At 41.5% G+C, this 27,623-nt stretch overlaps 1 protein-coding gene across 1 annotated transcript; it reads right to left on the bottom strand.

The window, feature by feature from the left end:
- Positions 1 to 198: 198 nt before the first annotated feature.
- On the bottom strand, positions 199 to 27,623 carry ACER2 (alkaline ceramidase 2). The gene is made up of 6 exons (XM_019750371.3): positions 27,490 to 27,623; positions 19,064 to 19,178; positions 18,181 to 18,322; positions 12,176 to 12,313; positions 6,652 to 6,789; positions 199 to 4,560 (listed from the first exon to the last, which is right to left on the bottom strand). The coding sequence occupies exons 1-6, from the start codon at positions 27,595 to 27,597 to the stop codon at positions 4,374 to 4,376; spliced, it is 828 nt and encodes a 275-aa protein (XP_019605930.1). The 5' UTR covers positions 27,598 to 27,623; the 3' UTR covers positions 199 to 4,373.

The raw sequence follows: 27,623 nt of genomic DNA, 5'->3' as shown, positions 1-27,623 counted from the left end.
TTTAGCTGTATTGACTTCATACCTTTGAGTGGAAACCAATAATTAATGATATTAATTTTAAGTATGTTTGATAATAATGATAATCCAAATTCATTAGTTAATTTGGGTAATGTGCTTTGCTCTAAAATCGATTTAATGAATTTTTTTTATACAGATAATTCAGAAATCATTGTGGAAATAAACACAAACATACACATATTTATTCATACAAAATGCCACTATGGCTTTAATATTAAACATAGCTGTCATAGTCAGTTCACAGAAAGAGTATAAAGTGCAAAAGCTCCATTTCAAAGGCCTTAAATCACTCGCAAAGCAATGGAGATTAAATGCTACCACAGCCAGTGGGCAGACGACCTTCATACAGCACCCCCTATATAAAGTGTGAAGTATAAAAGAAGGAATGTCTCTGAAAATGCTATATTTGCTCTGATTACATATTTTGGTCATAAAATAGTCTTAAATCTGTTTTAAAATATAGGGAAAGATACAGCTCAAACAATTAGTCCCTTAGAGTAGGGGCCGTTAAAAAAAAAAAAATCCGTAGGGGAATATGTCTATAAAATCCACTGAGAATCCCAACCTGGCCCAAGCCTTCTTTTTTGGCCAGCTGGAATGGCAGCACCCAGGCAGAGAGCTGGCTATGAAAGTTCCAAGTTTTCCAAGTTCGCTTAGGGAAAAGGAGCTCTGAGGGGGGCTCTGGCTGAGCTTCAGCCCTCAACTGTCCCCCAGAGGTGGTTCCATGTCAGGGAGGGACAAATCCCGGTCCTGGAGCTTCCCACACGCACTGGCTCACATCAGCATGATGGACTGCTGAGAGATGTTTTTCAGCCATGAGAAATCAAATCTACAGCATAGGTGACGGTCTTTTTACAAAGCCTGTGTTTGATGACCACAGAGCTTAGTCGCCCAAGAGAACACCTTTGATTCATAATTAATGTTTTAGACACTCTTCAGAGGGACAGGCAGAGTTCCCCCCAAAAATGTAGCTTGTTACCAAACAGATTCAGATATTTCCTCCCCCTACACCTTAAATATGTTCACTGAAGTACTTGTTTATAATTATATAACCATAAAGGGGAGAAAAAGATTTCTCTTTCTAAAAATCAACAATCAAACACTATAAAATAATAATCATTGACTTAAATAATCACTTGGTAACACTGTTTTTTAATATCCTAAATCCAGTTCCTCCAGGGGATTGATTGTGGGCAAATTCTAACCAGAATGAAAATCTGATAGTCATGCTGAGCAACCACCATGACCCACCGGTAACTCCTAAAATGTCAAATCTCCACTTTCCTGCATTACTGGGGGAGAGAAAAACGATTCATTGATTAATGAAATAAGCTATTCACTTATTTTAACTCTGAAAACATCAAAACCTGTAAAGCCATATATTTAACTGCTACTTCCTATGGCTCACCAATCCAAGCCCAGAAGCGTCTATCAAAAAGTAGGATCCAGTCCATTATTTCTTAGGGCCCATTCATGTCAAGTTTGATTAGCAGGGAAGACTCAGTCAGTAGTCAGTCTCAGGATCCAGTGATGAGCTCTCAAGTGGATAGCTAACTCTAGTGTACTTCAAAACCTGCTCTTCGTGAAAAATCCACAACTGGCATTTATATTCCCTTCAAGCTACAGGATAAACTGTCAGTACTAAAAGACATCTATTTGCAACTATATTAAGGGTGGGGGAGCGGGAAGAGACAAGAAGAAAATATACCAAAATATCAAAAGATTAACTAACAATGGTTGTCTTTTGGCTATAGAAATAATTTTTTTCTTTTTCTTCTTTGACTGTTCTGTAGTATCCTAGTTTTCTTAAAAGAGCATGTAGTGCTATAAAAGCATTATAAATATAAACATAACTATAAATATGAATGATACCATCAACCTAACTTAAAATAAGATCAGTATATTCCTACATCCCACATTGGCAAGCTATAGTGACTGCTGTTCAAAAGAAGACTTATGTTTTTGTCTTCCTCATATATGTCCCATTCCACCCTTTGGTCCAGCCCTCATCTCATTAAAACGAATCTCTAGAAGGGCGTTGTGTTTTTCACAACAAAAGCATTCCTGAAATTAGTCCTGGCTTGCAGTAGAGGAATGGAAATAGCCCCGTGAGTCAGGGCACTTAACTTCCTTACTTCCAGCAGAGTCATATTTTATCCCTATTTCCAAAGGACACCCAGAAATTTTCAGAAGGGCAGGGTCAAACCCTTGGGAGGTGGAGGTAGTATTTCCCGGGAAGCAATCCCTGTATCTGATAGGGGTAAATGGTCCTTCCTTGAGTGTTGGAACAATGCTCCCCTCACTGAGGAACTTTTGAGACAGAAATTAAACCTCACACACATACAAAAAACATTTCCTACTCCCCTCTCTCTGCTTCTCCTTATCTATGCTTCCACACTAAGACAGTTGGGCTTAAAATACATCAAACCTCCTACTTGAGAGCATTTTTATCCTGCAAAATGGATGGGACCAGAATTCATGCCTGCTAAATCAACCTTAAGCGAGGACAATGGTATTTCCCTTTTAAAAATTCTAGACTTGAAACCCAGAGAATTTAGCTGTTTTCAAATTCTGTTTCATGAACCAACTAGATCTCATAGAGGCGTACTAGAGGGTCCACGAATATTTCATTCAAATATCATTTTTTAATATATTTTTTAAACTATAATAAAGCAACATGTACACTTACTCAATACCAAATTTTCCACGTTGAAAACCACCAAATTGTTAATTTGCATTTTCACTGCCTGATATATTAAGGAAATGCTATAAGTTTGACCTTAAGATAAATTTCAGCTAAAAAATACAACCTATGTCACACATTAGGGTTCCATTCTCACTGCAAACAGGGTTGGGCTGCTACAATTATTTGAAAACCACAAAAGTACGATAAAGTCATTCATTTTTAAACTCTGAATTCAGTTTCTTAATGGACTCTGCACCTTAGATGCTGTGCAAATTCTAAGAAGAATCAAGAGTTCCTAAACATGCCAAAAACTGCTGCTGCCCACCTCTCGGCGACTTGGGACAGTGACCTGATTCCTGTCCATACAAGGACATCCGCCCTGCCCTCTCACAATGGAATGTTGCAAAGCAGGAAATGCCTGAGTTAAAATGAGTATCCCTGAGGTCTTGAGTTCCCACCTCACACCTTCAAGACAGTTTGGGAGTCTTCCATTCATCCCAGTGAGGAGGGGATTTAGTTGTAGCCCGTGTCACTTTAGGTGAGAAAGACTCAGAAGGCAACAGATTCGCCCTGCTGCACCAGCGACCCGAAGCAGCCGGTGTGTAGTTACTGCGAGCACTTGAGAAAAGCGAGCAAATGCTCAGCGAAAACTACAGGAAGCACCTCCCTCTGTGAGAGTCTGGAGTGTAATTCCCACAGCAAAAATGAGAGAAAGAAGAGGGGAGCTTCTTGAGGATAATTTCCAACAGGGTAGCATGCAGGAGGCTTCTAACGAGAACAAGTTTCCAAAACGTCATGCTTGCTCCAAAATTTGAACCAGGACCCCCATCACAAGTGTCATGAGCCCTTTGGCAATGTTACAGAGGTCAAGCAGTAAGGGGGGGGGGGGGTCCTATGTATGGACTAGTCACACCACAGCTATTCCTCTGGCTGTTTGAGACGACTGGGCTGGGAAGGGGACAAACAATGTCAACATTTCCATCAACATTTCATCTTCAAGAATGGCTTAAAGTGGAGAGCAGTTTTTGGCATAGAGGGGTTTTCTCATTAGCATACTCTCATCTGAAGTCAGGTCTCCATCTATCAGTAGAGGTAGAAGAGGATTAACAAATGCATGTAACACCTGGGTTATTGACAGCTGTAAGTGGAAAACTAGCTTCCTCAGCCACAAGTCCCATGTGTGTTTCACTTGATTGGTTTTGTTTTAAGAGTTTCCCCAAATGAAAATCTCTGGCATCCTCCATCAGTTGTGAGTGCGGCCTGTCATACAATCAGTCTGTCAACAGGAATCGTGGGGTTTGGAGCAGGTAAACTCTCTGGAAAGCGAGACATTGTGCATCACTGGGTCCCCCCAGTGACTGCTCTGCCATTGCCACAAAGGACGCAGCCCAACAAGCCACTGCATCTGGAAGTGATGCTGAGAAGATATACCTAGTGCCCTCAGCCCTCTACTTTCCATCTTTAGGAACGGGGAAGACACTCATTTCTCAGGCATAGCAGACTCCTGATGGTCCACAGACACACCAGTTAGAGCCCAAGGGAACAGAATTAAAAAAAAAAAAAAAAAAACCAGGACCCCCCCCCCCACCAACTCTGAGAACCCCTCAGCTGTCTTTGCTGAAAAACGCATGAGGAAACATAAGCAGAGAAGCCAGCCCCCTCCTTCCCATCACGTGATCTTGACTGATGATTTCTTGTTGGCGCACAAAAGGGATACGTAGGGGACGCCGATGAAGGCCCATTTCTCGCTGGGCCAGAACCTGATGACCGGGCCTTGCTCAGGGATCTCAGAGGCAGCATCAAAGTAGGCAAAGCATACGCAGCCCAGGTAGGCGGCCAGGCAGATGAGGATGTGCCTGCAAAGGGAGACAGGAGGTGAGAACCAGATGTGAGCAAAGGCTGAGCTGCTTCCCCTTTCTGGCCTAACAGTCCAGGAATGGCTTGGGTGACAGTCCGGGGCCTCTTGTTATTAGGAAAGGGTGAAAGTGACCAAGAAATCCTGGAATGGCAGGAGAATGATAAATCTGGATCAAACAGGGCCTAATTTAGAATATTCTAAACGATTCCAGCTTGATAACAGGAACAAACATGCAAATGCCTGTGGGGCTCACCAAGAAGACTGAGACCCAAGAATTTAAAACAGGCACTAAGAGGATGGAATTATACAGCACCCATACTGTGAAGAATTAATTGGAGACAAAAAATGATGACGACAATATATAAGCATTGGTAAGGAAAGTTGTCCAGGATCTAGTATTGTGGTTAAAAAAAAAAAAAAGGACCAGTTTGCATAATATATAGAATGATATTATTTTCATTTTTTTTAATTGAACTAGAAAAATATATATTCATAAAATCAGAAAGGATATACCTCAGGTTGTTAACAGTTGTTATCTGTCTTTGGCAGATGGAATTATGAGAGCCTCTCTCTCTTGATGTTGTTTAAATTTGTTATTTAAAAAAAAAGAACACGTCATTTTATAACTGGGACAAAAAATGGTTCAACTTTGAAAAACAAAGCAGAAAGAACACCAAATTTAGAAACAAATTAAATTTAAGCCAAAGTTATTACAGTCTAATCTTTGAATATCACTTAAATCACTAATGTGACCAGGGAACTTGGATGGACCAAACATATGATATCTTGAATGAGGTCATATTTATGCAGGTGGATACATTTATTAAAACTCATCAAAGTATATACACTTAAAATCTGTGCATTTTCTGATCTGTAAATTATAACTCAACAAATATATAAAGTGTGATAAATTCACTAGTGTGAATCAAGTTCAAATGATTTTTTGAACTTAAAAAATATCAGGCAATGGATCCTAAGACTGGAGCCCTAATTTGTGCTTTTATTTTGTTTTGTCTTGCAAACAATTCTGGAAGTCTCCACACCTTAAACTGAGAACAGACTGGGTCTCATGGTAGAGATACAAAAGTTCGTGTGTTCAAGGAAATTGAAGTGAATTCTTCAAACCACCTAGTTTTAGGCATTTCCTGACAGAAGTCAACCTTTATCTGAATCTAGACGTAACAAAGTTTTTCCAACTCTTTACCAAGAAAAATTCTTCCTGGATGTTCTCAATTTACAAGAGGCATACTAAACATATTTCTCTTAGTCCTTGTTGCTGTTTGCAATCAGAAATCGTGGAGGACAGCGAGGGAAAGATGACTCTGGGTTTGGAGCTGAAGCGGTTCTTAGGAAGAAAGCCACTCAATTTCCTCCTCAGCTTTCTGGGTGTAGGATTCTGCATACTTTGTAACCTGCTTCTGTTTTTTAACTTAGCAGTGTATCCTGAGCATGCCAAAGTATAGGTGCTCCAATTCCCTCTTATCAAACTCGTAGGCTGGTTTTATATAACCAGGTGGTGTCGTGAACAATTCACTTGACTTCTCTGGGGCTGTGTCTCCACCTGTAAAATGAATGGGTGAGACTGTCCCTAGATGACCTATGAGGCTCATGCTTTCACCTGGTCACTCAACCCTAAAAAGGGGAACTTGGACTGACAAAAATATACTGTATCTTGAAAGAGGTCATATTTACCTCCTTGTGGTTTGTATTTGGACCACATCCTCGTCCCCACACCTGTCCCCTTTCCCACCTCCCCTAGCCTAGAGATCGAGCCAGAGCTCAGGTGACAGATTAGGTTTTCAAGCTCCATTATGCTTTAATAATGGAGCTAGAGGTCAGAGGCCCAGGACTTGAAGCATAAACAATTAGGTCTTTTTGTTCTGGCTAAGCCAGCTCCCTGGAGCCCATTGTGTTTTTGACAATACCTTCTGCTGCTTCTGAACAGTCTGACGGTCTCTGTGAGGACAGAAAGGCACTGGGGCTCTGCTCTGTCCCCTGGGCACACTTGGGCACCTCGCAGGGAGAATGGAGCCTAACCGAAAGTGCAAAGCTCTATAGTGCAGCCAACTCCCCACAGGCAGGGGCTTACCACACACAGTGCAGGTAGGGAAAGTGGAAGGATGACAACAGCTCACAGAAGGCTCGGTCACTGATCCAGCAGAAGAGGGCGAGGGTCCACCAGAGGCCCGAGAAGAGGCCCAGCTTAAACACACGCACGTTGTCACACCTGCATGGGATCCAAAGAGCAACTCGCCATCAAGCTCGGTTTCTGCCCACCTCGCTGGCCACGTCGGTGGTTCCTCACTTCTCCCCAGCCCCTTGGCACTGGAGTTCCTACCCAACATACCATCACTCCACCAGCCTATGGATGTGAATACCACATGTACACAGATGACCCACAGAGCCATACCTCTCACCCAGGCCTTTCCCTGACCCCAGACTCACTTCTACCTTTTTGACATGTATGCCTGACGTCTAATATACACCTAAATTTAACACGTCCATAATGAACTCCTAACCTCCCCCCACCCCACCCAAAACCTGTTCTTCTCCCAGCCCTCTCCGTAAAAAAGTCATCCCATGCTCTCAGAAGCTCAGGTCAACTATATAGACGATTTATTTTGCACTATAAGAGGCAAAATAAACCGGCGTCTAGCCTTGCCATTTTAAAAGGTAAAATGAAAACTGAGAGAAACAAGTGTCAACAAATATACAGGCAATTAGTCTACTACAAGAGGATCTACGAGGTGTGATCAACAAATACGGTGAATGTTTAAATTTTAAAAATTTACTACAGTTAAAGACACATTGTCATTAATCCCCCTCAGAATACATCCCCTCGCTTTGAACACATTTATCCCATCGTTCTTGCCACTTTCTGAAGCAGTTCTGGAAGTCCTCTCTCGTGAGTTTCTTTAGTTGCGCTGTCATGGCTGCCTCCATGTCCTGAATCCATTCAAAACACTTACCTTTCATGGTCATTTAGACTTTGGGGAAGAGCCAGAAGTCGCACAGTGCCAGATCCAGTGTAAGGTGGATGAGGACACACCATGATATTTTTAGTTGACAGAAATTGCCGTACCGGAAGCAATGTGTGACACGGAGCCTTTCCGTTGTGATCACAAAATACAGTGACTGCTGCTGCCAAGTGCGATGTAACAGAAAGGTAAGGGATCTTCGGAAGCAGCACATCGAACCTTAGTAACAGTGTGTGACAAGTTTCAACTTGTTCTGTGCAGTCAGTCAGGTGTGAGCTACGGTTGAGAGAAGGTGTCTTTTAAATTGTGCCATAAATCATCCTCTATCATGACAACACTCCATGTCACACATCACTTCTGGCATAGGGTAATTTCTGTCAAATAAAAACATTACGGTGTGTCCCACCCACCTTATTGACTGGATCTGGCACCATGCGACTTCTGGCTCTTCCCCAAAGTCAAAATGATTCAGGACATGGAGGCAGCCACAACAGCACAACTAAAGACACTCACAAAAGAGGACTTTCAGAACTGCTTTAGAAAGTGGCAAGAGCAATGGGATAAGTGTGTTCGAAGTGAGGGGAAATATTTTGAGGGGGATTAATGGCTATGGATCTTTTACTATAATAAAATTTTTTTAAACATTCACAGTATTGTTTGATCACACCTTACATGTGCACTCAATTTAATTAAACCCAGAAAGTCTGGTTTAAGGAACACACCAGCACAGAGAGCATGTGTGTCAAGTAGCAAGAGAGAGGTGGACTGTCAGGTGATTAGTCACAGGGAGGTGGGGCTGGCCTGACACCTATGAAGCAGGGGAGAAAGCACTGCAGAGTCAGGGTCTCAGGGAAGCCTGGTCCCTTCCTCTGTTTCTAGAGGGACAGGCCCTGCTATATGCCACTAACCAGGCTTATTTGCACTTGGGACTTGTCCAAACCTGGGCACCATTGGGTTTTATTCCCACTTTTCAGGGCTTGTATCAAAATGTCAATGTAACATAAATTAGAAATGCAGAACAAAAGCAGGACCCTATTTTAGGATAGAATAATCTGAGAGTATGTCTACCATTTCTCCTCCTCTTGACCCCTTTGTTGCATTCTCAAAGTTTTTCTTAACAATCAACTCACTCCTATCATCAGAAAAACGTCTATTTTAAAATATTTTAGATGTCGCTGAGTCAGTTGGTAATGTGACAACACCACAAATTTCAGTAAATGTCAGGCCATGACCCCAAGTCATAATAAAATTTTGTTTCCACACGGTCTGAGAGAAGGTTCAGGAAGGACAATGATAATATGAAAAGACTAGAAACAAGCTCAAGGAATGAGGCTAATGAGAAAGAGAAAGCTGAAAAATTGTCCCTCCCCTACTTCCTCTGAGCAGAGAGGAGGCACAATGAGAAACATTAGCGGAGATATGACAGATCATTGCTGATGACAAGCAGGGAAGATCCTGGAGGGAAACACAAAGAGGAACAGGGCATCCTGTTGGCTGGGAATTGTATCAAAGCAGGCCAAGAACCATCTTCTCTTTCCTTGCTGGGACTCAGGTAAGAACTGGGACATGGCAGTGAACGTAGGGACCTCGTCCCTGACCATGTGGAGGAACAAAACAACAGCACGAATACTATTTAAATTACAGTCAGGATGGGTGCCATAAAGGAGAAGTTTGGGATGCTATGAGAGCATATAAACAGTTGAGCCCAAACCAGAAGGATGAGCAGAAGTGAACCAAGCAGGAGGGTCTGAAAGAAGGGACAGCCATGAAGACAGGCCTGGGACCAAAAGGAGCTAGGCCACCTTGGGGACATGAAAGATCAGAAAGACTGGAAGACAGAATATAAGGGGGAGTTTCGTGTGGGAGAGATTAGCATGCAGGTGCCATGTTGAGGATTTTGAACTTTATTGTAATTGCGATGTAAACTAATAGAAAAATGACCGTGAGCAGATTGGATGGGAAGGAAGAGAAAGCTAGGCTTCTGGTTTGAGCAACTAGGTAAACGGTGTTCAGTTTACTGTGGCTGGAAATATTAAGAGAACCAATAATGTAAAAGGCAGATCAGGAATCTGGTTTTGGACAAATTGAACTGGAGATGCCTGCGACATGGAAAGTTGGAGAGGTCAGGTCGGAAGCTAGATACTAATGGTGGAGGCAGAAAAAAGTACTGGGTTAGAGTCATCAATCTGGGCGTCACTCACATACGTACAGTAATGAAAGCCATGGTAGTCGATGAGGTATTTTGGGGGAACTACAGAGGGAGGAAAGCAGAGATGTGATACAGCACCTTAAGGGATCCATACAAGCAAAGATGCATAGAAAAGGAGTTTACATGAGAGACTGAAAAAAAGCTCGTGTAGAGTTAGGCTCCCAGCAGGGTGTGGTGTCATAGGAGCCACAGAAAAAAACAGTTCAAGAATCGGGGGTGGGGGTGCAAACAGCTGAGAAAACAACACATAAGACCCAGGAGGACTGAACAATTATCACTGAATGTACAACCAAGAGGGGTTTGGGTATTGAAGTAGGGGCAGAAGCCAGAGTGGAGTGGGTTGAAGGGTAAATGAGAAGTGAAGGATGGAGACAACCTTTAAAGAGGTTTGGCTATGACATACAAGAGAGATAAAGGGTGGTGGCTGGAGACAAACATGGATTGAGTCCAGGCTGAGTGTTAGAGAAGATGGAGAGACTCAAACATTTTTACGACTAATGGGAAGGACCCTTTAGAGCAGGGGTGTCCAAACTGCAGCCCGCGGGCCAACTGCGGCCCATGATCCATTGTTAATTGGCCTGCAGCATATTCCAAAAATATATTTAGTTTACTTAAATAAACCAGGTGAGGCAAGACATACCTCACCTCGAGTGAATGTTTATGTATTTTACTGCATATGGCCCTTGGTGAAAAACCTTGAAAAAAGTTTGGAAATCCCTGCTTTAGAGAGAGAGAGGGATGACAGAGTAGACAACTTATAGGAGTAAAGTAGATATAGGAGAATGGAGGGAATAATCAATAGGTACAAAGACTGATCCTAGATGGAAGGAGGGATATTTCCCATGATGCTGCATTTGCTAATGTAATGATGAAGACCAATTAGCTGTAATGATGACTAATTTTTCAGGGACAAAGATTTTAAATATGGAACAAAAATTATGTCCTTTATAACTACTTATGAAGATTAGCGTATTTAAGGGAAATATGCTTTCCTGCTTAAAGATCACAGTTGTTAAACAGAATTTATTTAAACTGTGGAATAATCTGCCCTAACCACTTGTCTTGGTTTTTTTGTTGTTGTTTTTTTTTTTTTTTTTTGCTCTTGTTTAAGTATTACGAATTTGCTCTTGTTTAAGTATTATGAATTCAAAATATTTTCCCTTTCTTTAAGCTACTTTGAATAAAACTATAGGCTAAAACATATTATTGAACTACAGAGTTAAAATGAAACCAGACTGCAGTGAATTCTCAAGACACATAGCTAAGTCCAGCACATTCTATTCATTTCAGGTCTCATATAAGCCAGCACCACTGGGCTGACTATTACAAATCTACTTCAGATGTCTTTATCAGATATTTTAGTGTGCGTTTTCCAAAGAGCTTCAAGATCTGTTAGTGTTCTGAAATGAGTCTCTTCATTCCCCAGGCCGTGACGACTTCTCAAAGAGGCCACCAAAACTGGACCTGACAGGGCCAGCCAGCAAAGTTTAAATACCTCTTTAGCCACCTTTGACCCTGTTTAGTATTGCTGACAATCAAATCAACCCCCCAGCGGCAAAGCAATGGAAAGAAATGTGTAAATATAGAGAGATATATATCCTCTCAAAACAAAGATTGAGAAACCTGACAACCCATTACACAGAGCAACTCTCACAAAGGGAGATATAGATACAAGACTTCAGTTAAGACACTCTATGTCCATAACAATGAGAGTCATGAATTTAAATACATTTCTAAAAGTGGACACAAAGAAAAACAAGCATTTTCAAAGAGTATTAAAATAAGGGCAGTAGTCAGATGTATTTTAGTTGGGGCCAGAAGAAGATAGTCGTGTACACACCAGAGCTAAACGAAAATGTTTGTGGATATCAACATGAACTCTGAGTATACAACTTCCCAAAGGAAAATGCTTATGCAAATAGCAAAGGCTTTACCTGATAGGTTGTAAATAAGAAACCTGGTCTCAGAGAAAAGAGCAGAGTCAATAGTATTACACCTGAAGCCAATGTTGTCTTGTACATAGAAATTCATCTTTTTCCTTCTCTGTGTAAATGCAACCACCTCTTTAGAACTTGTCTTTTCTCCTTATTCTTGTCATCTGAACAAATCTATTCTCCTTTCTACAGAGTTAAGTGTAGGCAGCTTGGCCTAGGGGCGTGTAGGTCCTTGAGATTTCCTGCTAAACTAGCTTGGGACCACTGGGATGTACTGCACCCACTAAGCAGGGGCTCCCGTTTCTGAAAATGAGAACATTAACATTTGGAACAAAACTATCACTTGTTTTCCATCCAACAGTCAGGAACTACCTCTTCATGAAGAGTCTAACTCCTCCTCCACACCAGCTCCTTGTTCCTGGAGCTGGTGTGTCCCTATCACAGTGACAGGCTAAGGGACACACAAGGGACAGCAAGAAGAACAGCACCCACCTCTTTAGCTCTGCAACAAGCAGGGCAGTGCAAGGAACCCCTAGAGTCATCAAAGAGATGTTGTTGATGGCGGGCTTGACAAACGCCAGGCATGTTGTAACTGCAGACAGAACGCAGACCACCGCCTTGAACCTGCCCCTGGATCAGTGAGAGCAAACCACATCCATTAGCAAAGGAGGTCTTGTTTGTCGAATGTTGACAAGGTACAGGGATTGATGGTGGGAATGCAAATACCAAGTCTAAACACCATTCACACTCACTGGCTCAGTAAGTCCACTTCCAGGAATTTAGCCTTAGGAAATAATCAGAAATTTTCAAAATATTTAGCCATGAGAATGGTAAAATTAGAATCAAACTAAGTCCTTAAGGGTGAGACATGGATACTTGTTTTCTTAGTGTTACTTAGATTTTTTTTTTTTTCAGATGTTTTACAGCAGGATTTGGCAAACTTTATCTGTAAAGAATCAGACAGTGACTATTTTAGGTTTTGCGGGTCATAGGGTCTCTGACACAGATACTTACATCTGCCACAGTAGACAATAAGTGAGTGAATGGCATGTCTGTGCACCAATAAAACTTGATTTGCAAAGACAGGCAGTGGACCAGTCTAACCCACAGAACATAGTTTGTCAACCCCTGTTCTACAAGGTAAACACATACATCTTTTATAAGAAAAACATACTATTTATAAACCATAAGTCTTCCTAGTTTAAAAGAAAAAAATCTTATGTTTCTAGCATACAAAAGTAAAATTCTTAAAAATTTCTAATAGGATCTATATTTACTGACAATCCACGGTCTAGTATGCATTTTGTTGACAAGTTTTTGACATGATAAATCTTAGAAAAGTAACTGATACCATCCTTCTACTATTGAGTGAAAGCTCTTTCAGTAAGAAAGAGCCAGAAATGAGGACGTGATCTTGGGCACGCTCCTTCTTCTCTCCCTGGGACTCCATTTCCTTACCTATACAATTAAAAAGTCTGAACTAAATTATCTCTAAGGCCTCATCCATGACTGAAATTTAGGAGCACGTAATTTTCCTTAAGTTTCTGTTATTCCTCATGAGCACAATTTACTTTGGCCAAGAGCCCTGGCACGGGTCACAGTTAGGAAACTAATTTGAATGAAATTCCATTATAAAGAAATCAAAGTTCACTGAAATCTTCAAAATACAAACTTATCTCTTAGAGAAAAACCATTTATCATCAAGGCACAGGAAATCATTGATCAAGCTGCCAACTTTCTGACTGGAATGAGCAGAAATTGTAGCCCTGAACTTTGACCAAAAGAAAAAAATATATGTGGGAAAGGATCCAGGCAGCAAATCCTCAGGAGAATTGTGTTTTTCTCCTGACCTTGGCTGGCATCCTTCAGCTACTGGATAAAAGGCTGCCTGCTCCAGCCTAAGGATGACAGCCCACACATAGCACATGTGCATAGCCCAGGGACCCACAATAACTCTTTCACTGGGTTTCAGGTTCTATGATACATGCCAAGGCTTTTGGCCTTTTTAGATCGGATAAACACATAATCATAAACTTCCAAATTGCCTCATCTTGTGTACCCAATGATTTAGGATTAAGACACAGGTTAGAAAGAGCAATTCAAAGCAGAGGTGTTCCAGGTAGACCCATGTGTGTCACATTCTGCTTCCATCACTTAGTAGATGTGGGATCTTTGGCAAATCATTGAAGTCTCCAAGCTTCTGGTTTCCCATATGAAAATGAAGACACCTGCCTTATATGTTCTTGCAAGCATGAGCACCTCCTACAATGCCAGGTACATGGTGTGTGCTCATAAAATCCACTCTTACTATGATCATTACCATCATTTGAGAGTAAACGCTATTTAAAATATTATTATTATTAATACTAGCACACTCTCAGGGAAAATCTGACTGAACTGGTGGTGCAATCACCAAAGACTCTATATATTAATGGTATTGCCAAAGAGCCCAAAGGCAGCAAGCTTGACAAAACATGCTTTCTTTAAGAAGAACACAGGCAGACACCTCGCACGTCAGTCCAGGGGGTGTGGAGGAATGTGCTTTGGGGAGCCAGCTTAGACAACAAGGACATCCTGTGAACGCACGATTTTGCAACCAGGAGAAGTCAACAGAGATCACACGGCCAGCCCAGCCGACCCCAGGGTCACCAGAGGCCCGGGCTACAAGAGAACTAGAAATATTCAGAATCAAGGTGCCCCCATGGAGGTTTTCTAAACAGTGATGACAGGTACCCCCTACGGCAGACTCTGGTCCCGTTTTCAACTTTCCAGCCCATTACCGGCTTAAACTGGAACACAAGGTCAGGGAACTCGGAGCACTCCTTCCTGTATTCCCCACGCCAAAACCTAGCAACCCAATATTATCATAGTATTATAATAAAGCTGTTACTGTTCTCATTAGCTACTCTTTAAGGAAGTGGTTTTCAAGTCTATCAGACCCTGTACCCCTTTTTTAAATCAAACATTTGGTAATATCCCTTTTAGTATTCTGAAGTGAAATGCAATTTATGAATGATAAAACGTCCCATCAGTGTGACTACCATAAACTTCCCAGATGTCCCTGAAGGGACAGAAATGTCCCTGGTTAAGAGCCTACCCTATAGGGTTAAAACATAACCTATTTAGAACAAGCCCCTGATTTGCCTAAAAATCATAAATAACCATCAACAGCTGAGTGTATGTCCTAAGGACTCTTAGGACAGTCTAGGCAAGATGAAAGAAAGCCCTTCTTTTTTTAAACACACCAATTTATTCCTATTTACATCATAAACTTTAATAATTTGCCCGCTGTTCTAGACATTATCATGTTCAAAACACTTATCCATACTAGCCATTTGCAATAACTGCTAGCACTTAGTGAGCCCTTACTCTGGATGAGACACTGTACTATATACTTTATATGATTTTTCCATATATTACTAATGCAATGTGGTAGATACTCTTATTATCTACTTTACAGATGAGCAAAATGAGGTATCAGAACTTACAAAAAAAAGTCGATTGTCATTCATATCTGTATCTGTCTGATCCAAAGTCACTTAGCCTCCATACTCTCTCTTCTTTAGAAATCTCGCACAGAACTACTCTTAATATGTTTTTACAAATATTCCAGCAAAGTCTAGACCACAAACAAACAGAAAAGGAAAGAGAAATGTTAACTGTCTGATCAATTCAGGCAGCTAAACCACACAAGCTGCAGTCTACAGAAATCCTGGTTTTGACCTGAAATCTTTGGTCTGCCACCTGTCACGGGTGGTGAAGCCCACAGAGAGACGTTTGGTCTTCTTGCTCTCCCCGTTACTCAAAAGTTGCAGATGGACAAACAGAACCAACATCTTTATTTAGAATAATCTACTTTTCCTATAACATGCACCTTTTCTTTCTTTGCTCACTAAAATCACCCATTCTCTCCTTCAGTTTGTATGCACATCACAGAGGTGCCAGGCAGAAATCTCTATGTGCCATGGGTAGTCATGAAAGCTAACTTTGATTGAGCACTCACCATGTTCTTAATTCTACACGAAGTGCTCAGCAGAGTTATCTCAAAAGAACCCTGAGGTGAACACTATTATTTACCTAATTTTACAGATGAGGAAATGTAAAGACTCCAGACAAGTTACACAGTTTGTGAGCAGGGAAGCTAGAATTAAAACCCACTCCAAAGCCAGGGATACATACATATGTGTTGCTCAGTGCCTCCAAAGGACTCTCCCCCAAACTGAAGAGAGGGGTCACATCTCCAGAGAATAGTGCAAGGTGCTGGCAATAAAAAAGTCCCAAGGGGCTACAGACCTCCCCGCCTCATAACTTGTTTTCATGATTAAAGTTGGTAAGCTTTAATTACTACAACCATTGCCTTACTTTCTTCTCTCCTGCTCATAACATTCCCTCACTCCCACCTTCAAGAAATGAGAAGAGAAAAGGGTTCTCTATTATGAATACATTAAAAACTGTCACTTGGAATTTCAACCCAGGCTTCCAGAGTGCCACAAACAAACAAAACCCTTATTCCCATTTCTTCAACTTCTCTCTCAGATCCCAGGACTTGAATGATCAGATCCAAGAGCAAAGTAGTTCCTCAGCTTTCAACCTAACACACACCAGACTCAGGGAAAGCATGGAGGAGACTGGGGAGCCCCTTCTGAAACAAGAGGAAAAGCCAAAAGGTAAACGGTGTGTTTCTTAGGTAGAGTCCAAAAGTCCCTGACTGCAAAGCCACTTCATGACCCTGCCTAGTGCCATCCACCTCCATCCCTACCCTCATCCCTTTCCCCACCTCATGAAGCTTTCTGATCATCCCCGTCATTCTCTGGAAGCTGAACAAGGAAACAAGACAAGACTAGAAATCAGAGACAGCCTAAACGAACCTGCTGTGTTTTAAAGTATACTTCCTCCAATGAGGAGAAGGCCTCAGCAAGATGGAGACCATATTTCATCTAAGACCAGAAACACCCTCCTTTCACTTCTACTTGTAAACGGCTCGCTCTCTCTCTTCTCTCTCTCTCTCTCTCTCTCTCTCTCTCTCTCTCTCTCACACACACACACACACACACACACACTTTTTCATAAGTAATCTTCTTAAGGCTACTACTATCTGCTTGATGATACTCAGAGATATTACTATTTAATTCAAACCCTGCTGCTCCGGATGAAGATTCTACAACGAATCCACTTAAAGTATGTTTTCACCCTACCTCATTTAAAAATACACTTTTTGTATTAAAATTTAACATGTACCCTTTGCAAAAAAAAAAAAAAAAATTAGAACAGTACAGATTAAAGGTAAAAGAGAAAGTTCTGTCTCCACCCCAATTCCTAAGAAGGGTAATAGCTGCTGTCCTCACCCTCCCAGGCATTGTGGTGCACATACAAAGACAGATACTCCAAGGACATTTAGTCCATTCGTTCTAAAATGAGGAAATTCCACACACGGTGCTACGCCGCTTTTGCAGCCAGCACATTTCATGGACACTCCTCTCCCTCAGTCCACAGACAGCAGGCTTCACCTTTAATAGCTGCATAGCTCCTGTTCCTATTCAGAGGACCAGGAAAACCGTAATGAATTCTATCTTTTTCCTGCTATACCTCACCCCTGGGCACACACAGCTTACTTAATTAAATCCATATCTTTAGACTGTTTACCATATATATCTTGACAAAATAAAGTGTCCTACAGAGAAACATGTGGGTAATATGTTCTTGGAACATTTCTCATCTTTATGAGGCGGACTCTCTTCTGTTCCTTAACAACCTTACACAACTGCTCAGGAAGGCTTTTCCTGACCAAACTCTAAATCAGCACCCCGAGTTACTACTCCCCCCTTCCCAGCTTCATTTTTCGTCATAGCAGTTATCACTCCCTAATATCATTCATGTGCCTGCTGATTCATAATCTCCCCCACTTCAGTGTAAGTTCATTGAGTGCAGAGATTCTGTTTTGTTTGCTGCTACATCCCAGTACCTAGAAGCCTAGAAAAATGCATAGTAAATAGTAAGTATTCCAAAAATATTTACTGGATGAATAATCATATAACATAGTAGATATTAAAATGCATCCTTTCCTGAAATTTTGGGTTTCCAGCTTGGAGCTGTATGTGTATGCAATTTAACAACTACAGTATCTATGGGTCCAAGAACCAATTCCTTAGTGAGTTCTACTGTAAATTTATAAAACAGTGGAGTGGATTAGACTAAAGGAAATGTTCTAACAGGAAATCAAAATCTTTCCACTTATGCTTATAATCAAATAAGAGAGACGTTTGACTTTTTGTCCTTAATGTCATATAAATTCTTCTCCAAGCATATTGAAATTCCCCCTTTTGTCTGTCAGTTTATTTATACCGTCAGACTATAAACAATCAGTGGATATTAAACAAGTACATGGTAATCTCATCACTGGGCCAGGCTCCACTGTGTGCTATTTTTCTCGATATGTACACATCGTTATATTGGACTGCAGCTAGCAGTAAATGCAAAAGTGTTCAGCACAAGCTTACCTGTCATTACGAAAGATCTTTGGTAGATACCTTCTAGGGAACCACATGGCCAGAGCACACATCAGAACCCAAAGAATGGCAAGTTCATCAAGCATCTGACCCAGGAAACTCAGGGTTGCATGGAAGTAGACGGATCCAATTCCTAGAATCAATTACAACCAATAAGAAAGGTCACCAAAGAAGAACAGACTCACAAATTCAATACACTGTTTAAGGATAGCCCTTTCACCAACCGCTATCGCAATCACCAGATCGTTCTCTCTTTGAAAAAAGAAACTGAAGGAAGAAACTCACACCACCTAGGCATGCAGACTTCAAGTCTAGAAAGAGGATTTCAAGAAGGGCCCAAATATCAGCACATCAGAACTTTAATTATTCCACAGTTAATCACACTCTGTCTTCATCCAGTGAACTTTCATGGGAACAGGCAGTGAATAAAAGTCAACATTCTCTCACTGTTAAGCATTCCCAATATGCCTGTGAAAGGAAATGGAAATTACACAAGTATTTCCCAGAACAATGAAAGATCAAACATCTAGATTTATTTATTTATGTTTTTACCGTTAGTCCATTTGAAAACAGTCTCATCAGAGTTCAATTGTTTCACATGACTTTTTTCAGAAGTTCTCAGAAAATTGCACTGGCACAACACCAGCAGCTATTACACAAATGAACTCTCAGATGCAATTAAGTGATAATTACAGCCAACCTTGTTATCAAGCCCGTATTCAAAGGAGTCTTTTTGGCGTCAAGCAAGCAAAATAAAAGTTTGCTAAGACGTCAGAGTGACTTTGGTTTACAAAACAATGTTCAAAGGGGACAGGAAGTGTGCAGAATTCCATTTCCTTCCTTTCAGTCCATGCTTGCAAACGAATCCACTTACCCACTACAACTAAAAGAGTCCATATTAAGTAGATGCCGCTGTTGAAGCACGTTGCATACTGACGAAACAAGTACATGCAGATGGGCGGTAAAACGAAAAATAAGATGTTGCTGATCTAAGGGGAGAAATGTAAAATGAAAAGATAAATATTAAGTAACAGGGCAAAAAACAAAGCAGCGTGTTCCAAGTATGTCCTTTGCAAACTGGCATACATCTTGTTTAAGTGCTGATACTTTTCTTAATGGCAGATACACAACCAGGAATATGTATTAATAAAACTTCTTTAATAAGCATTTAGGGGGTGCCTTCCTGCCTCTTTGGTTGTAGCAGCAGCTGTAAAAACACTGCCATCTGTGAAAGCTGCCCAGGCTCCTCTCTTGATTCAAAGAATCAATGACTCTTATTCTTTTTCCACACAGATTACGTAGGAAACATTCTAATTTACTTTTACATATACTTTAAAAGATAAAGCCTGTACTAAATAATGGTAAAAATAAAGTTTAATGAAGAGGTGAGAAGAACTAGACAGGTTCGAGCACCCCGTAATTTTCTGCCAGCCAGACCAGCCTTTTCTCCTGGGCCCACATGAAGGCAGGGTTCTTCCTGGTTTCCTCCTGTGTTGCCTTTTTCACCCTGTTCAAAACCTACTTTTAGTTACAGATCAAATTTGTAAGTGCTTTCCCAGCTTTAAAATGATACCATTTTATCTTTCAGACTTTAGTGTGGATGTAAGCCTTTCTCTTATCTCTCCAGAAGGCATTTGGCTTTTTTATTAAAAAATTATACATTCTGTCTAATGTAATATCAAAATATTGTCATTGCAACATGTCATCACTATTTAAATTTCCCTAATGAGATATTTTCCATTCTTGAGTTCATGCCAAGGCTTTGAAGCCCAGTGTGAATTTCACATCTCCCTTGGGGCCAGCCATATGTCACACGCTCAACAGCCACAGGTGACGAGTGATTACCACACTGGACAGCATAACTCTAGAACCTCACCTCTCATTTTGTAACTTACTTTTTGTTTGTCTTTTTTTTTTTTAGGAGGGTCATAGCCAGTTATTTTTTTCCCCAAAAAAATTTTTAATTGAGGTAAAATTCATATACCATAAAAATTAACCATTTGAAAGCATACAATTCTGTGGCATTTAATACATTCATAATGTGCAACCATCACCTCTGTCTAGTTCTAAAATGTTTTCATCACCCCAAAAAGAAAACCGTATGCCCATTAAGCAGTCACTCCCCACCCCCATTCCCCACAGCTCCTGAAAACCACTCATCTGCCATCTCTATGGATTTACCTATTCTGACTATTTCATAAAAGTGGAATCATACAATATCGGACCTTTTTGTGCCTGGCTTCTTTCACTTAGCATAATGTTTTTGAGGCTCCTCTACTTTGTAGCATGTGTCAGTGCTTCCTTTTTATGGGTGAATAATATCCCATGGTATGGACACCACATATTGTGTATCCATCCACCCATTTATACAGACGTCTCCAAATAGTGCCGCTGTGAACATTCGCGTAGAAGCTTTTGAGTTACCTGTTTTCAGTTCTTTTGGGTATATAGTTGGCATTGCTGGCTCATACGGTAATTTCATATTTAACTTATTGAGAAACCACCAAACTTGTTTTCCACAGTGGCTGAACCATTTTACATTCCTATGAGCAATGTACAAAGGTTCTCACTTTTCTACCTCCTTGCCAACACTTACTTTCTGGGGGTTGTTTTGTTTTATCCAATTAAGGCCATCCTAGGAGGTATATGGTGGTAGGGATGTTCAGCTTTTTAAGTTTCCTCTCTAAGTGTGTCATGAGGAGCTCGTCACAGAGGACTGTGAACACAGAGGACGTGAGCAGAAGGTGAAGAAAACAGCTAAGTCTAAATGACCAACATCATGGGGACAGGATGGGAGGCGTACACACAAAAAGACTGAAAAAAAGACTTTCAGAGATAGGATGGGGCAGAGGAAGTCTGGAAAGCTAACGGCATGGGGGTTTAAAAAAAGAAAAAAAGACTGGTCCCCCATGTTAGACAATACAGAGGAGACCTCAAAGGAACCACGAGGGAGAGTGAGTGCCTGCACTCAACTGAAAGAGCCAGGGTAGAAGGGCTTTCTCAGACCCACACAATCACACTGGTGCGCAACTAAACAAAACGCGGCAGCAAACCCCAGAACGTGAGGCGTAGTAAGGTGAGGATTGGCCTCATCCGTGGCCAATGTATGCCTCTGTCACCATCCAGGAACAGAAGAGGTTAGATGTGACACCATTTTTAGAAAGAGAAGAAAGGTAAGGGTGGGAGAGAAAATGAGAAAAGAACACAATCCTCTGTCAGGGATGGGATGGGCTGCTGCCTTTGGTTAAAACCCAAGACTGAAATCCCTTGTAGGGCTGCGGCATTCTGGGGGAGGGGGTACCTTTGTCTAGTTTGTCCACTCTGACGGGGATCTTTTTCTGTTTTCCACGTAGGAGTCCTATGAGCTACTGGTGAGACTGGGTGAGAGTATGAATAAACTGTGTCAGATGTCCCAGGCGGTATGCAGTGGTCAATCCTGGAAATCAGGCCAACTCTCATTTGCTAAGAATCAGATTAAGCAGTAGCTATTGTTCGTTGTTATTACCATAGCCTTTAATAGTCTATGCAATCATTTAAAGAATTGATCTTTAAGAGTTAAAATGAGAGATCTTAAAGACCATCCCTTGTTTTATAAGGGGGTATAACTGAAAACCCAGAAAGGTTCCCAGGTTGGCCAAGGTCAGACAGACAATCACAGCTGGGCCAGCATCCAGTCACCTCAAGCTCTTTCCACTGCCCCCAGCTGATTTTTACCTCCAACCCACGCAGCCACCTTCTCATCTCGTTAGCTTAACTCCTCAACTAGTATCTAAAAATTCTGAAGTGCATTACACACTGTGCACATATGACTCATTCTATGATTTAAATGTGGCTCTCCTTCTGTCAAACATAGACGTGGAAGGAAGAAAAGGAGGCTTAAAGGGGCAGAAGGAAGAGAAAAACGGAATTGTTACACCACAGGTAACTTAAAACCTGATCTCTCTCCTTTCATATACATGAATGTGTTGTCCTTGTTAAAAAAAAGAAAAAATATATTACAAAGCTAAAGTCTCCTTGCTATTCTATTCTCCTCCATTGAGATAACCATTGTTTTTAGATTCATAGGCTTCAAGTCATTTTCTTTGCATATACACAAATACATATATATCACATATGTAACATTATCATTCTGCAATTTTCTTTCCTCATTCAACAATATGCCGTGCAAACCTTTCCACCTTAGTTCATATAGATTTACCTCACTTGCTGTAAATGCTGCAGATGGCAGCAGTTTTTTTAACCATTCCCCAGTAGAAGGAACACCAATTTACAGCCCCACCAAAATGGTGGGGAAGAGAGCATACTTGCTTTTTACCCCAGTATATCTTTATTGCCTCAAGTTCTCTCAATCTCCCTTGGTTCAGCCAAGTGCAACTATTAGGTTGGTGTAAAAGTAATTGTGGTTTAAAAGGTTAAAAACAATTGCAAAAAACGCAATTATTTCTGCATCAACCTAGTATCTACTGCCAAGCTGTCCACCCAATGGCTCTGTTGGTTTGTTACCACCAGCAAGGAACACATTGATCACTTTTAAATGTATTTACACACTAGTCACAAAAGCATGAAGTCATTTATTATACTCGCAGTAAAATTATGATACTTCAAACATTTTAAATGCACGTATTAGGAGTTCGATTTAGAGCACCATTTTAACATATGCTCCCAAATAACACTGAAATCACATTATTACTTCTATACAGCCCATCTATCAATGCCCGCCGGCCTCCACCAGGCCTTCTAATGAGGTGAATCTATGGAAAGGAAAAGACCAAATTTGAGGGAGACTGTCCCTAAAACAAAAAGAGGAAGGAACTCCTAAAGAAATACGGAAAAGCAAACTAGTTGCGATTAAAAGATGGACTCAATGGCTCCGTCTCTACTGAGAAATGAAACTTCCCCTTAAAATGGTGTGGGTCACTGAAGCTGAAGAATAGTTCAGCCAAGAGGCATTTTTGAAAGCCTATTGTTGGATTATCGTTTGGAGAACTGGTTTAATGACTGCAGAACAGATTTATTAATTACAAGGAAACCACAATTTTTAAACGTGTTAGTAATTTCCGTAGAAAGTTCCTCATTCTATGAATTCCCACATGACATTTGCACCAAAATAATCTCATGAACACACTGCAATCTCATCCTGATGAATGTGACTGTGCACTTTCCCAGACAGGGTAAATACTGACAAGGCAACAGGCTGTAAGTTTTTCTGAACAACAAGTTCATAAACAGATAAGGGTCATTGCCCTGACCAAGTAGATGGTCTGTTTATCTTCACTATATGCATATTCCTAACTACCCATTCTATTGCTCCCCTTCTGCCAACTGTCCTGGTTTGCCTGGGACTGAGGAGGGTTCCCAGGACATGGAAATTTCAGTTTTAAATTCAGGAAAGGCCAATTCTTAGCAAAGCAGGACAAGTAGGTCACTCTACTCAGAAGCCTTCTTGCAAAATTCCCCACCCCACTTCCCACATTGCACCAACCCCACACAGAGTACTGGGGACTTGTAAACACCTTTCTTATGGCCCTTCCCACCCAGATGACTGCGGGTCTGGTCTCCATCATAGGCACACAGTGCTTGCCCAGTGGATGGATGGATGGATGGATGGATGGATGGATGGATGGATGGACAGATGGACAGATGGACGGATGGATAATTCTGCCCTTTAGATAGTAGGACGTGGGCTTTGACATATAAGGAAAATTCTACTTTCCTTATCTTCATGGTTGGGGGTAGAGCTGATTGGGAGAGGTAACAGATCATGGGCTGATTTAATGCATTATGTTTTGCTTCAAGACTTCTTTTTTCAGCACCAGTTGATTTCCTTCTGCCCTCCTGAGTCACCATCCAGCAACACAGTCCCCAAAGTCCAAGCCCCGTGTTTAAAAGGCAGACCCCACTTTTCTCCAAAGTAGCTAGTATCTTTCTCTTTTAGGGTGACTGAGGCCTTAAGACATAAAACATAAAAAGAAACTCAACTCAGTAAAACTTGTACATAGAAGAAACAGTACAAAACGTGCTCAAGCCAAAGGCTGTGAAAAGGCATGATGTGTTCTTGGAAGAGGTATTTTGGTTTGGCTAAAGCAAAGGATAATAAGATTTAAGGCAATCAAGATTTGCAGGGCCCAAAAGCAAAAGGTTTTGTATACCCAAACATTGTCACTGGCAGCATAAATCAGGGTCCTGTCTCTGGTGGGCCATTTAGCAATAAGTATCAGCCTTCAAAGTGACCATTACCCTTGACACAGCAATTCCCCATCTAGGATTAGCACTTTCAAAAGTATATCCAGATGCATATATGAGGATATTCATTGCATCACTGTTCAGAGACCAAAATGAAAACAATGAAACAAACAGAAAACTGCCCTAAATTTCCATCAATAGGAATTGACTGGTTAAATAAATTATGGTCAATCCATTAAATGGAATACTGCATAGACATTGTAAAGAGTAAGATTACGTTATAGGAGCCAATCATGGGACTAGCTTCAAGACACTTTAAGTGAAAATAACCAAGGTGCAGAAGCATTTGTGTAGTAGTATCTCAACTGGGTTGAACAAAACTTAAGATTGTGGTGTGTATACACTATACATACATATTTTTTATGCTCGCACAAATACACATGCTCTTTATATGCCTAGAAAAAAAGTATGAAAAGATACAGAAGGGTATTTTCACTTTATAACTTGCATACTCTGAATTTTTTTACCATGATCATATTATTACTTTTATAATAAACAACAGAAAACTACTTTAAACAAACTTTCCTTTTCATATCAAACATCATGATTAGCCTATAGATCAAATGGTCCCAATGCATGAATTTAAGAACAACTGAGTAATAAATATGTGTACTATGCGAAATAAATAAATCTAAGATAATACAATGACACTTGTATCTTCAAGAGTAGTATCTTAGCAGAATCAGATAGATCAAGGTGCTACTCTAGTTCTGCCACTTTTTTATCTCAGCAAGTCGCATAATCCATCTAGGCCCCAGTTTCCTCCTTTATCAAATGGATATAATAGCAACCGCTGCTTTGGGCAACTGGAGTACCCAGCAGAGCTTCAACACATAGCAAACAATTAACATTAACCAGTAGTAACTGAAGTTGTAGTAGTGATGTGCTACCCCCAAGGTCCATTAAGAATGTTCTAGATCCTCTCCCAGTCTTCTGATTTTACGTCTTAGATTCCTTAAACTTTTTCTCCAAATTAGTAATAATTATTATTTTCTTATAAAATGGATAATTAGACCTGCTGCCTTACTATGAGGATTTAAGGAGTTGGTTTTTTGTGTGTTTTTTTGTTTTTGGTTTTTTTTTTGACCCAGTAATAGTTCACTGTCTTCCTCAATATAGGAGTAAGATAAGCATGGGTTTGTCCTGTCATAAGCATCAGCAGGTAACTAGTGCATGGGAACAGAGAAGAAGATATGGTTTTTGCTAAACTCTTTGGACCTACACTCAACAAAGTTTGGTGACCAATTACTTCTCTGAAACCTTAAGCTCTCCGCTTTGCTAAAGCCAGTTTCGTGGTTTACAAATATTCCAAAGAATAAGGCTTGTCAGGCAAACCAGCTGGGCTAGTCAGTCACAGGCACTGCAGCTGAAGATCAACAGCTCATTTCTACAAAAGATTTTGGCACTCACTACATAACAGCTCCAATGGAACTAGATTAAAAGTAAAGAAAATAAATCCTCCCCCTCATCCAGCACTCTGGGGCTTTTCAAGGCAGGCTCAGAGCAGCTATACACTAACTTTTTGGCCAAGTAACCAGGCCTGATGCTCTGCTGGCCTCAGATTCCACAGATAATTACCATACAGGGTGTCTAAGAACCTGTCCCCAAGCTGTCATTTCTTTTTTAACTCTGGTGAAATCCTTAGTAGTATTTTCCACTTTCAAATGGAGAAACTGAGTTACCACTGTTGAAAGTACCCAGCCCTACTCCAGCCCATTCTCTATGGGCACCTGTCTACAGCTGACTGTATACGCTAAAAGAGGTTGTAAAAGAGGTGAGGTGTGGCCACCTCCAATAACTGAATCTTTCACAGTATCTATGAACAGCAGAGGACCAGGTTTTCTTGAGGAACTAACCTGGTATAAAAAAGAAGCAGGAGTGTTTAACGTGTAGGGTAGCCATGGATTTCAGCAATAGGGAGAGGAAAGAGTGCAGATTGCTGGATTGTGGCCCCAGCCATGCCAGAGACGTGAGCATGACAGCGCTCTTCTCAAGAGCTCAGTTTCCTCATCAATGAATAGAAGGACCCTCATTGGAGATCCCTCCAGGAAAAAAGAACCTGACTGATGCCAACATTCTCTCCAGCAAATCTAAGCTAAAAACCCTAAAGAACAACCTCAAATTCACCATGACCTGTAAACCAGGGGTTCCTCTTTTCCATGTCAGGGCAGTGAAAAAAATAAGCCACATAACAGACCATGCAAAGTCTTATATTTAGTCAGAATCCTAAGCCATGGGCACAGGGAAAAGAAGGGGCATTTCCCTCCCAACTGAAAGTTTTTTCCCTCCCACAAAGACTAAAAGCCCACAGGATTCTGCAGTGAGGAAGTTTCTGTATCTACAGACCTAAGCAAGTCCAGGAAACATGCACACAATCACTCCCAAATTTCCCTTTCACGCCCCAGGCTTAATAACTTTAAAATGCATAGGCCTGGGGGAGTTGATTTGGGGCTGGCGTGAGGCTGGGTGAGAAGTAAGGCAAGGAGATGAGAACTAGTAGTAATTAACTTGATTCTGGCCAAAGGTAACTCGACCTATTATTGGTGTATTCGTGGCGTGGAGTAAGTCAGCATGGTTCGAGGCGGCCCTGCCCCCGAGACCTGCCGGGTGTTGCCCCCTTTCCCAGGACCCCTAGCGCAGGCAGTCAGGTCAAAAACGCACAATGCGACCTAAGTGCGTCACGCCACAGAGATCCTAGGGGAGGAAGGCAGTTGTCCCAGCAGGTTCACCGCCCGCAACTGACCCGAACTGGGAGATGGGCAGACGCAGACCACTGGCTCCAGGACGGGTGGGGACAAACAACACAATAGAGCTATGAGAAAGAAATGACAAGAGGAAGAAGCCGAGCCCAGATGTCGGAGGTAGGAAACAGGAGAGGAGGACAGATGGAGAACTGGAAGGAGCGCGCAGGGAAGGGGGCGTGGGTCGACTCTGGCCCTGAAGAGAGAATGCCCCAGGTACAAGCAGAGAGCCACGTCCAGGTTCCAGGCACTGAGGCGCTTGTGGAGAGCCTCCTCCCGCCAGCCCGCCTGCCATCCCCACTCCCGCGCCCCGCACCGTGTTGTAGAACTCGGCGATGGCAGGCACGATGGTGTAGTTGTCCTCGCACCAGTCCACCTCCGAACTGCCAGCCCGCAGCTGGTCCCACCAGTGCGGGGCGCTCATGGCCGCTCTGGGGCATTGGAGCAGCT

Source organism: Rhinolophus sinicus, chromosome 16 (assembly GCF_057876585.1).
Source record: "Rhinolophus sinicus isolate RSI-liver-muscle chromosome 16, RSI-T2T, whole genome shotgun sequence".
Lineage (NCBI taxonomy): Eukaryota > Metazoa > Chordata > Mammalia > Chiroptera > Rhinolophidae > Rhinolophus > Rhinolophus sinicus.
Note: the sequence above shows the minus strand (reverse complement) of the source record. Positions and strands in the feature narration are given on the sequence as shown.